Genomic DNA, 13,052 nt, shown 5'->3' with positions numbered 1-13,052 from the left:
GGTCCGCCATTCTTTTTATCCTAACAGAGATACAACACTAGAATCATGCCTGGGGAAAGGCCATAGCAGGATGGATAAGACTCCTTGAATGACATGTTCAGGGGTGAAAGTAACTTACAGGACTTACCGGTATTGCCGGAGTCCTGAGGGAGGTGTGGCCTCATCTGGAAGAGACATGTCCTCTCAAGATTTAAAGGCCCTGGGGAAACAGCTGTGGCTGGGAGACCCAGAGCCATTAAATCAACCAAGGGCTCCCAGCTGCAGAGGTGGCTAAGAGCCCCCCCCCCCCGAGGCTCAGAGGTAAACTAAAGGGCCCGGTGCTCTGGCCACCAAGGGGAACCCAGAGCTTTGCGGGGCTGGGGCAGGGATTTAAAGGGCCCAGAGCTCCTGCCGCTGAGGGAAGCCCGGAGCCCTTTAAATCCTGGCCCCAGCCCGGCCGCCAGGACCGTGGCCAGTATTCAGAGGGCTCTGGGCTGCCCGCAGCGGCGGGGAGCTCTGAGCCCTTTCAATCCCCACCGTAGAAGTTGATGCAGTCCGGCACAGCGTACTGGCTCTTGCCGGTGCCGTACCGGACCGTACCGGCTTACTTCACCTCTGGACATGTTCACGTTCTACAAGGGTTAGTGCTGCTTTCGGCTCTAAGGCAGATAATTCTACGTAGGGATTCCCTGTAGGACTTCAGAGGTGGGGTGGGACTGGAGAGTGCTTTGTATCCTTCCCAGCGAGAGGAAGGTGGGGTAGGTCGCTTCTCTCCTCTGCACTGCCAGTGCCCGGGTGTGAGCGCTTCGCCCCAGGGAGTGACCCTTGGTGCTGGGCCTCACAGAGAACAGTGTGCAGGGGTGGGCAGGTCTGAGCCCCTCTCCCACCCTGGGGGGCACGTCTGAGCCCCTCTCCCACCCTAGAGAGAGACTGGGGGGGCAGCTCTGAGCCCCAGCCCCCGAGAGATGGGGGGCACGTCTGAGCCCCTCTCCCACCCTAGAGAGAGACTGGGGGGGCAGCTCTGAGCCCCACCCCCCGAGAGATGGGGGGCACGTCTGAGCCCCTCCCCCACCCTAGAGAGAGACTGGGGGGGGCAGCTCTGAGCCCCACCCCCCGAGAGATGGGGGGCACGTCTGAGCCCCTCTCCCACCCTAGAGAGAGACTGGGGGGGGCAGCTCTGAGCCCCACCCCCCGAGAGATGGGGGGCACGTCTGAGCCCCTCTCCCACCCTGGAGAGAGCCGGGGGTGGGGCGGGGCAGCTCTAAGCCCCTCCCCCCGGACAGAGACGGTGGATGGACGAAGGGGCAAAACTGATCCTTCCCGCGCCATGGTGGATAAAAAGAGGTAAGCCCCGCCCTTCCGCCGCTGTCACGTGACACCGTCTTTCCTCCTTTGCTGCTCCTCGGAGGGGGCGGGGAGATGGTTTCCTAGGCGACGGCAGAGGCTGGAGTACACAGAGCCCTCAGCGTTCAGCCCGCTCCGGCCCTGCGCACGCTGGGTCAGCGGAGGCTCAGGTACGTGACTGCCCGTGGTGGCAACATTCCCACCCCTACCCCACAGGGGGTGTCCCTACGCCTGGGCCCCCCTTCCCACCCCTCACTCTCAAAGGGGAGTGTCCCCCGCCTGGGCCCCCCTTCTCTCCCCCGCCCCCCAAAGGGGTGTCCCTCCGCCTGGGCCCCCCTTCCCACCCCTCACTCTCAAAGGGGGGTGTCCCCCGCCTGGGCCCCCCTTCCCACCCCTCACTCTCAAAGGGGGGTGTCCCCCGCCTGGGTCCCTCCTTACCACCCCCACAGGGGGTGTCCCCCGCCTGGGCCCCCCTTCTCTCCCCCGCCCCCCAAAGGGGGTGTCCCCCGTCTGGGCCCCCCCTTCCCACCCCTCACTCTCAAAGGGGGGTGTCCCCCGCCTGGGTCCCTCCTTACCACCCCCACAGGGGGTGTCCCCCGCCTGGGCCCCCCTTCTCTCCCCCGCCCCCCAAAGGGGTGTCCCTCCGCCTGGCCCCCCCCTTCCCACCCCTCACTCTCAAAGGGGGGTGTCCGCCAACTGGGTCCCTCCTTACCACCCCCACAGGGAGTGTCCCCCGCCTGGGCCTCCCCTTCTCTCCCCCGACCTCCAAAGAGGGTGTCCCTCCGCCTGGGCCCCCCCTTCCCACCCCTCACTCTCAAAGGGGGGTGTCCCCTGCCTGGGTCTACCTTCTCTCCCCTGCCCCCCAAAGGGAATGTCCCTCCGCCTGGGTCCCCCCTTATCACCCCCACAGGGGGTGTCCCCCGCCTGGGCCTCCCTTCTCTCCCCTGCCCCCCAAAGGGAATGTCCCTCCGCCTGGCCCCTCTCTTCCCACCCCTCACTTCCAAAAGGCATATTCCCAGGCTGGCACCCTTACCCCCTTTGCAGAGGCTGGGATCTCCTGAGTGGCACCCACCTTCCCAACACCCCTGACCCATGCCTGGCACCCTTCTTCCCAATCCTCTCCCCCTGACCTCTAAATGGGTTATCCCCTGCCTATGCCCCCCCACCCCCCGCCTATCTATTCCCAGGAAAGGTTTCAAGCCCCTGCTGCCTATGTTGTCTTCAGCTGTGCCCCCCACCCCAGCTGAATTAAGCCTCCTCTTCATGAAATCCAGAATAGTGAAGGAGTGGGGATGCTTTCCTTTCCTGACTGATACCCCCAGGGCACAGGACTGTGAGAGATTGCTGATGGAAGACTCTGTAGTTAGTGTTTTCCCCTCTGCATCAGTCATGAACTGATACCAATTGACATTGTGCCAGCAGGACATTGCCTTGATAGAGGTGAAGTTAGAGATTAAGTAGGTGGCATTTTTCCTTCACTAGTACAGAAATAATGCCCCCCAAACTGCGCCAGGAGTTATGATGCTGTTGGGTTTGTCATCTTTTGGATGAGTTGGGAAGAAACACATTGATTCTCTGTAGTTCTTTATGATCCCCAAAGTAGCAGGGTTAGCTCTGGGATTCTATCTACATTCTGTATCAGAGGGGTAGCCGTGTTAGTCTGGATCTGTAAAAGCAGCAAAGAATCCTGTGGCACCTTATAGACTAACAGACGTTTTGTAGCATGAGCTTTCGTGGGTGAATACCCACTTCTTCAGATGCATGTGGTGGAAATATCCAGGGGCAGGTATATATATGCTAGGATTCTTTGCTGTATCTACATTCTAACTCTTATGTCATTCAATTCCACCTATTTCAATTTCCCCAGCACTTTCAACTGGATAAAATATTCTTCATTTCCAGCCTTACACTACTGGGTAGAGATACTTTGTGTTAAATATTGCAGCAGCATTTCAAAGGTGACTGGAATGATCCGTTGTGTGTAGTCTGTACATATTTCATTAAATAAAGTGTGTAAAGTGCTTTCAGATTCTTGGAGAAGAAAGTTATGATGTAAATTACAATATTGTTTATACTAATATCAATCTGATAACGTTAAGGATTAGCTAATGTAACTGTATGTGATCACTTAGAGAATGTGTGTAACAAAAAAGTGGTCCATTCTCAGCAGGACATTTCTGTTATGTTTTGATGAGTTCAGCATATTTTCATATCTGCATGTGGGTTCTTTACCTCTTAATTTGAGAATTTCCTTCTTGAGGAATAATGAATTTATGAAATGTTGTGGCTAGTTTTAAGGTGCCTTTCCTTTCCTTTTATTAACAGCAAGAGCAACAAATTAAAAAGGCAGATACTACAGATATGTGTTTTAACGCAACAAAATACAAGGTCAAACATCTAGGAACAAGGAGTGCAGCCTATACCATAGTGCTCAAACAACTTAACATGAGCTCCCAGCATGGTACTGTGGGGTAAAAGGACTTTAATGTATAAATAGGAGAGTAGTGAGCAGGAATAGATAGGTAATTTTTATCTCTGTATACAGCATTGGTGAGACTGATACTGGAATACTGCATATAGTTCTATTGTCCATCATTGAAAAATTGGGGAGAGAAGAGAGTCACTAAAATGGTACGGGGCTGCAGAAAGTGCCTTACAATGAGAAACTTAAATAATTCAATCTATTCAGTTTATGAAAAAGAAGATTGAGAGGTATAAGTACCTTCATGGGGAGAAAATACTGAGCAGTAAAGGTCTCTTTAAACTAGGTGAGAAAGGCATAACGAGTACCAATATGTGGAACTTAAAATCAGACAAATTCAAGGGCAAAATAAGGCACACATTTTTAATAGTGAGCGTGATTAACCGTTGGAACAAACTATCAAGGGAAGTAGTTGATTCTCCATCCCCTCATGTCTTTAAGTCAAAACTGGACGCTTTCTGGACAACATGTTTTAGTCAAACATGAGTTAGTAGGTTCATTACAGGGGTAACTGGATAAAATTCTTTGGTCTGTATTATACAACATCTACACTGTTAGATGATCAACCTTAAAATCTGTGTTCTCTTCCGACTTTAAACTCTATGAATATAATTTAAAAAAGTAATTATTCCAAACATTCAGGACACTGCTAATTTTCTTCCATTAACGTAACTGTGATCCTGTGAAAGACACACCTGTTGGAACTGTATCTATTTGGAACTGAGATTTTTTTCCCCTCAATTTATTTGAAAGTCTATGGCTTTTAAATTGTGTGGGTGGATACACAACAGATAATTGTATTGTCATTCTTTCAAGCAGATGCTCTACTATGATTACTCTTAAATACTCAGAAAATGATCCAAATTGATAACCAAAACACAGAGGAAATAATTAAAGAGCTGGTAAGATTTTTGTTCTTGTTATTTTTTAACTCTCAAAATGTCAGTCACTGTTAATATTTTTGCCAAAACTATGCAGGGCCGGCGCTTCCATTTAGGCGACCCAGGCAGTTGCCTAGGGCACTAGGATTTGGGAGGGCGGCAGACTGCTCTGGTGGACCTCCCACAGGCGTGCCTGCGGACGGTCCGCTGGTCCCGTGGCTCTGGTGAAGCATCCGCAGGCATGCCTGCGGCAGGTCTACCGGAGCTGCGGGGCTAGCGGACCATCCGCAGGAACGCCTGCGGCATGTCCACTGGAGTCGCGGGACCGGTGAGCCGGCCCTGCGCCTAGGCCGCCAAAAACCCTCGCGCCGCTCCTGAAACTATGTGGTAATATATACTTCTCTAACAATGTCATCAGTGCAGGATTCTCACTCCTGGACTGTTCAGAGGGCAGTACACGGCATACAATGATAATAGGGGTCTGCAAGGGTCAAAAACCTTGTGAATGATGGGAGGGCGACTAGTCCCATGCTAAGAAATAAAATCCCAGGAGTGAGACTCTTGAAAGGAGTAATTTTAGATGGAATATGAGAGTGTGACTTTCTGCTTCTTTGCTGCTGCTCTCTTAATATGGCTGCAGACAAAGGCCTTAGGCCTTACAGTATGGCTACAGGAAAAGGCCTTTTCCTTACACTTGCCTAATAAGTGTCTCCCTATCTACGCTGCTGTTTATATCCATGGGGGGGGGGGGGGCTACCCAAGTATATACTTTACACACCGCTGAAAGAAGCATGCAGTGTAGACGTACCCTATAATTCATTTGAAGCAGGTACTCCAGAACTGAAAAAATAGCTTATTGATCCACTACACATATATTCCTTTTATCATATAAATATAGTTTAAATGGAAATGTATTTTGGTGCTTTTTATAATATACTCATTCATAAGCTGAATTTTTTTTAGTAAAAAAGGGATGCACCAGAGAAGGGAGTCGGCTTATGAACAGGTATAGAGAGGGAGAGGTGGGACACAGCCCCTCCCCCCAACAGAGGGAGCAAGGAGAGGCAGCACAGCCAGCAGAGACAGAACGGAAGAGGGAGGGCCAGAGTCTCTCTGCTCCTGGCCACTCTGCTCTCCCTGCAGCCTCTGAAGCAGCTGCAGCTCTGGGGTTGGCAGGCTGCAGCCCTGCCACTCGGTACCCCTCGCCCCACCGCAAGCAGGGGTGCACCACAGAACCCACCAGAGCACGCTGTGGCTGTGCCACCTGGCCCAGCCCACTGGAACATGCTGCGACCGCGCCACTCGTCGGTCCTGCTGGAGCAGGCTGCAGCAGTGCTGCCCAGCCTGCTGGAGCAGCTCCAGCCAGGTCAGACACATCCTCCCCTGGCCCTCCCCAGATAAGGTGGGAAGGGATGGGAAGAGGAGAGTGTAGGGGTGCCGCGCTAGGGGTGGGGTCATGTGGGGGGTGGTCACAAGGGTTACTCCCCTGACTCCCAGCTTCTCTTTCCCCCCCTCCCCCCGAAAATTTCCCTACCAGTTGCTGTCCCAGCATGTCAGGGTAAACAGCTGGCATGCTGGGATACTTTGCGGACGCTAGAGGTAAACAAACCATCTCGGCCCACCAGTGGCTTGTCCTCATGGCTCCGGAGCCAAAGTTTGCTGACCCCTGAATTATAGGGTCGGCTTATGAAAAGGTTATAAAAATTTTCCATTTTTACTTATCCATCTTGGGGAGGGGAGATCAGCTTATAAAGAAACTGGCTTATGATCAAGTATATATGGTACGTTAGGATGCAGTTGGATATTTTGATAATGAAACAAGGTGCATTTTGAAGCTAGAGCTGAACTTTGTCTTTTGTGAATGAAAAACTAAACATAATATGTGGCCAAAAACTTTATGGAGTTGCATACATACTTGAAGATGGGGGTAGAAGGGGTGGGACTTTTCAGGGTCACGAATAACAATTAAGCACTTACCTCCAGTTGACTTTCAGTGGGAGTTGGGCATTCTCCTCCAAAATGCATTTTTCATACCAGAGAAATAAAAAGAGCGGTAATAGCCGTGTTTTATTTGCAGTGCACTTCTAATGGATTGTCTTATGAGAAAATTGATCAAGAGGGACCAGAAACATCTACACTGGAAATGTTTTTCTCAGGTTATCCCAAGATAGTAGGCATGTCATTTTTTCCAAATTTAACAACTCTCACTCTTGTTGGACAAAGCATTCAGAAGATTTCAGACCTGGAGTATTGTCCATTACTCAGAAACCTGTGGATTGCTGAATGTTGCTTAACAGTAAGTTAACTCTATGACTTTTCTTTTTAGGTAACTCATCAGATTCTGATTCCCTTACTCCCACTGGATAGCACATTCCTCCACAGGTAGTCCCACTGATGTCAATCTGTCTACTCAAGGAGTAAAGTACTACTCGCTGTGAGTAAAGGGTTCAGAATCTGAGACTCTATTGTCTGTAATCACACTGGTTGTTAAAACAAAATAGGTTCTGTTTTAGATGATGATCACATTACCTCTTTTGATAGTTTTAATATTCTTGCATTGTGGAACTCCACTGTTGTGTTTCTAAAATAACTTTTAAAAAACCGACAAAGAGTACAAACTATTTTTTAGGAAACTGGTAAGAAAATTGTTTTCTTGAAAATTATATCATTTTAAAAGAACCACTTCAACGTTCATCAAGAGGTGCTCCAGCAGCTACTGCTTTTTCTTTGTGGGCCATATCCAAAGCCCACTGAAGTCAGTGGGAGTCTTTTCATGTAGATAATGAGCATTGAATTAAGCCCTCTAAGACTGACTTGCCACGTTTCTCTCTAGTTTTCTGTATAGATATACCGAAAGTTAGCGAGCAGGATGCCTTTCTTCCTTGTTATTCATTGAGAACTAATACATCTTCCTCTATGGCAGAAAATTGATGGTCTACAATACTGCACTAATTTGGAAAAGCTTTACCTGTACTACAATGAAATTTCTACAATTGAAAATCTGGAGACCCTAATGAAGCTAGAGGTAATTTGGTTGAACAATAACCAAATTAAGGAAATACAGGTGAGACTTCCCCCCCACCCTTTGAATTCCTTCTAGCTAATCCATTCTATTTATACCACAGGGATCCTATAGTATCTGAATACAACTTATAAACCAGGCTATCTTTTAAGGCTATTGAACCAGAAAGGTCTGACTTAAGCCCACTGTCATAAAGAGTTAGGGCTGAAACATCAAGAACTAATGGCATATGCTATGGTATACTGCATATACATAACAAATAAAATCACGCACTTTTCTGAGACCTCTGCATTTCCTAGGCATACCAAGATGATTTCAGGAAGGGACTTGAGCTTTAAATCTGAGTTTTCTTGTTTTTACAGGTTTTTATCAGGCCCTCAGAATTATGTCAATGCTTTTTTTGCAATTTAATTTCCATTTTAATAGTTTTTTAGTAAAAAAGGTAAAAACAAAAAAAATCCCACCACCTAAAACTGTCCCATGAAGGAGAAATATGGGAACAAGTCATCAGTCAGAGAGTTAGAGAGGCCCATTAAGTCAAAAGACTATTTCAAACATCCTACAGAAAATGGTGACCCTATGGAGAAGAGGAGGAGGGCTGCTCTGGAGTTCAGTGATGTGGGCGATTGATAGAGGAAGCCTTCTGCTTCCTCAGCCCTTTCATAACTTCTTCCAGTTAAAAAAAAAAAAAAAAAATCCCCAAAGTTGGGAATCTGCCTATTTCTTCTGACCTGGCTGCACTAGTGCTGGGTACTACTACTACATGGGCTAAATAGCTCTGGGTGGCAGAAAATAATAGATCTCAATACTGAGAAGCAGAGAGCATAGGAGGAGGAGAGCTCTTTTGCAGAGGCCTTTGCTATCTGATATACTCTAGTTTCCTGAAATTAGATTTTGCACAGCTTGAAGAGTCACTAAGCTGTTTTGCTGGATTGGACCCCTTAAGAGTTCTAGTTAGCAAAAGGCAGCCACTTTGAGTATCATAAACTGCTAAGTGAAAAAAGGCAGAATCTATTAAAAATTAAGAACATTTGGCCTTGCCACTCGCTTTACAGCCCAAGGGCACTTGCAGCCTTTAGAACATCCATGTGCCTTGTGGTCCTTGCTATCACTTGGTAATATCAGAAGAACATTTTGCAGTTACCGCTTCCTTTCCTCATGGCGTTATGTCAAAGTAGCTTGTATGCACAAATTCTACTGCTAATCTTTAGGATGGAGTGCTCATCACAGAGCAAGTGAGAGCTCTTGCAGTCAGAGAGTGTTGTAAAGGGAGGAAAAAAGGCATAAACACACCCTTCTGCCAGAGAGGACACATCTGCCGGTCTTCCCCAAAGTGGAGAGAAGAGAGAAGTCTCAATCCCCATCTTCATATGAGTGTGAGAAACAGCAGAAGGAGGGAGATTCTGGGCTAAGATGAAGGTTTAGAGAGAAGGAAGAAATTGACAAGGGCAGATTAAACCAGGAGCCTTGGAATTTGGATACTATGTTCAGAGGGCTTCACAGGAAACAGAAATTCTGAGGTAGAGGAGTAAAGTGGCAGAACACTACACAACTCACTGGTGCTGGTTGATGCATGTTGAAGTACCCTGGGCATAGGAGATTGAGTGAGAAGTGGAAGGAAAACAGGTGTGAATCGTAATGAGAGGAAGAATGGGGCTGATCTGGACTCTGAGACAACTCACTTTTTTGGTCGATCTAGACTCCATTTAAACCCAATCCATTCATGGACATTAATGGAGAAAGAGGAAAGGCTGATGGGAATAGATAGAAAATGTAAACCGGAGAGATTACAGTGGCAGAGGATAGGGGTAGGGAGTGATAAAATAGGGGATAAGATAAGAAGGGGAGGTTAGTGCTGTGGAGAATGGGACAGAAAGTAGTAACTGAAGAGTTAGGGCTCAGGAAGAACAAAATGAAAAGAGACAATACATTTACATTGTTATTTATTAGATGGGTCACAATTAATAATGCTGGCATCTCATCCCAGGACATTATAATCTCCATCACACACAGAAATGATTGACATCACTACTGCATCCCACTGTGATATCCCAAGGCTGAGATATGGACTGAAGCCAAAAGTTAGTGAATACCCATGACATGGGGCATCATTCTGTTAGGTTTTTGTTTATCACTTGTGAAGCTAAAGAGCTGTCAGACTAAGTTTATTTTTAATTTTAGTATACAAGACTTTCCAAAGTAATTTATTTTGAGCAGCATTCATTGTCTATTTACATGCCAGGACAAAATGAAGCTTACAATAAAAGCTAATGTTGTTGAATAAAAATGTGACTAAACTCTTACCAAATTATTTTTACATTGGAACGATCAGCCTTCTGATTTTTAGTCTATAGGAACTGAATTATTTGCAATATTGTATTAAATTAAAACTTTACCTTTTTTAATATTTACAGGGATTGCACACTCTACAGAATTTAAAGGAGCTCAATGTGGCTGGAAACTTAATATATAAAATTGGTAGGTGATATTTACCTGATGCCTGGCATTTCTGCATAGTAATTCTTACTGCTGTGAAGTCTGTATATGGACTTGATTCTGCTCCCATTCAAATCCATGGAAAACACCTATTGACTTGAATGGTGCAGAATCAAGCCCTGTGTGCCAGTTGCTGCTCCAACTGAAACCAGTGGCAAAACTCTCCTGGCCTAATTCTCATTTACATTAAAGCCCTTTAACACTGTTTCAGCTGTGTAAAAGAGCCTTAAAATGGATATCAATGGAATGTGCACCCACTGTAAGGCTCCTTTACATTGCCTGAGTAGGGTAAATGGGCTTTAGTGTATATGAGAATCAGGTCTTTATTGACTTAAGTGAGAGTAGAATCAGGCACTGTATTTTTTTTTAAACAGCAGCTAGTAAATCTGCTAATTTTTCTCAGATTCTTTTTTATGTTAGGTTTGGTTTTGAGTGGAAAAAGAAAAAGTTGCCCTGCATAAGATCTATTCACTTGTAACAATGAATTATAATCTTGTGCAATTATAGTCTGTGGTTAAAACTTATGTCTGATGAAAACGTGTACTTCACCAAGTACTGTAGGTGCAACCATGTTCTCTTGAATTATGTGTGTCCTTGCGTTTTATTTTAGGAACTTGCTTTGACCCCAATGGACAATTGGAAAGATTAAACCTCTCTGGTAACAGAATATGTTCCTTCAAGGTATATTGAGGCTTCACATTTCATTTTTATGTTCTTTTAATTGTCACCTCAGTCTCAGTAACAATCAGTCTCTGGATTCTAGTTGATCAGTCCTGGTGGTTGGAGTGGTTTTCGAGGACAGGTACCAAGGGTTGAAGCTAGATGTGGAGCTGAGGCTGGGCCAAGGGCAGTGCTGAAACTGGGGCCTGGGGACAAGCTCTGGGTCAGAATCCACAGACAAGCCAAATCAGGATCTTAGTCAGAGTCCAGAAGCAGACCGAAGACTGATGCTGGGTTGGAGTCAGTCTGTGGGTCAGGAGGTGGGTGCAGGGCTGGAGCAAGGTTAAAACAGGGCTCAAACAAGTCTGAAGCCTGCTGGAACATGGCTTGGACTGGGACAGGATTGAGGACAGGCTGGAAACCTAGGGCATCTGTAACACTGCAAGGCAGCAGGAAGGTTCCTAGATGAGTGGTGCTGTTGCACAGACTAACTTGCGGCTCTGGCAGTGAGAGTGAAATTCCTATGCCTGAGGGGGTTCATCTGACCTGGGCCCTGCCCAGGGATAGGCTGCTGCAGAATGCCTGAGGGATAAGTCGCTGCAGGCTCTGCTGGAGGGGTGTGTCATTGTACCTATTGAAGCTCTGGGGAACTGACACGGGGTGAGGAGACTGAGAATGGGGATCAGACTCAGAAGGGAAGGGGACTTGCGACTAGGAGTGTGAGGAAACTGGGATGAGAAGCCTGGGTGGAGAATAAGACTAGTAGGTGAGGAGAATGGGACTGGAACAGGGAGCTAGGGATGGAGAAGAGACAGGATCGGGACAGGGACATGTTGGAGGGGACAGGACATGTAATAGTCCTCAGAGGGCCAGGTAGTCTTGTGGGTAGCACACCCAGTTTCTGGTCTCTCACCTCCTGGTGGGAAGAGCTTTCAGTCGAGTTCCAAACCTTTGTATGTGGCTTATTCTCATCTCAGGGTTTTCAATGTCCTTATGCTATCCTCACTACAGGTTGGGATGCAGTGAAAATGAGGCTTATGCCTCCCCAACAAAGGGCAGTTGGTAGGGGAGCCCAGGCCCGCCCACTCCACCAGACTCCAGTCTAGGGTCTGTGAGAGACAACGGTGTCAGGTACTCTGGAGTGCACCTAAAGCTACCTCCCTGGGTCACTTCCTACCATCCATCTCCCCCAGTGTCTCCAAGTCCGATATAAGATAGCAAAAGAAAAGACAACTAAACCTTCAGCTTCAAGCAGGCTGAGCAGGCAATCTTCTTCCTCACAGGGAGGCTTTTTTGGCACTGTTGTTCAGGAGCCCTTAGGGTAGGTCTTTCTCCGTGTTCTGAGCTGAGTTGCTCCCTTTTAAGCTTCCTCTCCATCATGAGATAGCACAGTTCCAGGCATGACCTCAGGACATGTCTGTTTGCAGGAGAAATGGCTTTGAGAAATCTGAGTGGAATAGCACTGGTTCTTGGATTAGCTGGTCTTGTAGTGTTCTAAATCAGTGGTTCTCAAACTAGGGCCTCCACTTGTTCAGGGAAAGGCCCTGGCAGGCTGGGCTGGTTTGCAGGTAAACAAACCAGCCCGGCCTGCCAGGGCCTTTCACTGAACAAGCGGCGGCCCTAGTCTGAGAACCACTATTCTTAATGTTTTGTCATAGTTTTTGGTCCAACAGACTCTTTTGGGTGCAGGTCTTTTGAGCAAGTCTGTCAAAGGCATGGCAATGGTAGCGAAGTTTGGAATGAATCGCTGACAGTACTCTGCTAATCCCAAGAAATAGTGAATTTGCTTCTTTGTGGAGGGGATGGGGCAGCCTGCTAGTGCTTGGACTTTGTCCACCAGGGTTCACAACTGTGCCCCCCCCCCCCACCATTGAAGATCCTAGGTAGGTGATGTCACAATATCAAGGGGAAAAACAGGTAAGCTAATGTTACAGGGTTAGGTATTCCCTGCTAAAATACACAGGTTTGGGGGATATGCTGCCAGAGAGAGTGACTACTCCACAATTTGTACTTGTGTCTCTCCACTGTATGGAGCTGGATCCCAGTAGAGTCCCTGCAGGGTTTCTTCTCCGGTGCTGAGGGAAGAGGAGAATGATACTCCTGCCTTTAATACTATCCCAGATCTGCTTGATTTTTGCCCCCTCTGCTGTTGCGTATATCCTCTTAATAATTAAAAGTAATGACCTGC

The 13,052-nt window shown here is 47.4% G+C and overlaps 1 protein-coding gene across 6 annotated transcripts in view; it reads left to right on the top strand.

The window, feature by feature from the left end:
- Positions 1–1,416: 1,416 nt before the first annotated feature.
- Positions 1,417–13,052, top strand: part of LRRC9 (leucine rich repeat containing 9) — an 81,926-nt gene continuing 70,290 nt past the window's right edge. For 4 of the 6 annotated variants that reach the window (XM_050952512.1, XM_050952509.1, XM_050952511.1 and 1 more), the window contains exons 1-6: positions 1,417–1,493; positions 4,625–4,707; positions 6,764–6,982; positions 7,610–7,750; positions 10,123–10,186; positions 10,815–10,885. In XM_050952512.1, the coding sequence (XP_050808469.1) occupies positions 4,660–4,707; positions 6,764–6,982; positions 7,610–7,750; positions 10,123–10,186; positions 10,815–10,885 (543 nt within the window). In that variant the 5' untranslated portion in view covers positions 1,417–1,493; positions 4,625–4,659. Of the gene's footprint in view, positions 1,494–3,221; positions 3,282–4,624; positions 4,708–6,763; positions 6,983–7,609; positions 7,751–9,695; positions 9,790–10,122; positions 10,187–10,814; positions 10,886–13,052 lie in introns of those variants that run through there. The other 2 variants (XM_050952510.1, XM_050952513.1) reach the window with 2 other exon arrangements.

The sequence above is a fragment of the Gopherus flavomarginatus genome, chromosome 5, assembly GCF_025201925.1.
Source record: "Gopherus flavomarginatus isolate rGopFla2 chromosome 5, rGopFla2.mat.asm, whole genome shotgun sequence".
In the NCBI taxonomy this organism is placed as follows: domain Eukaryota; kingdom Metazoa; phylum Chordata; order Testudines; family Testudinidae; genus Gopherus; species Gopherus flavomarginatus.
This window is presented reverse-complemented; position numbering and strand designations above follow the sequence as displayed.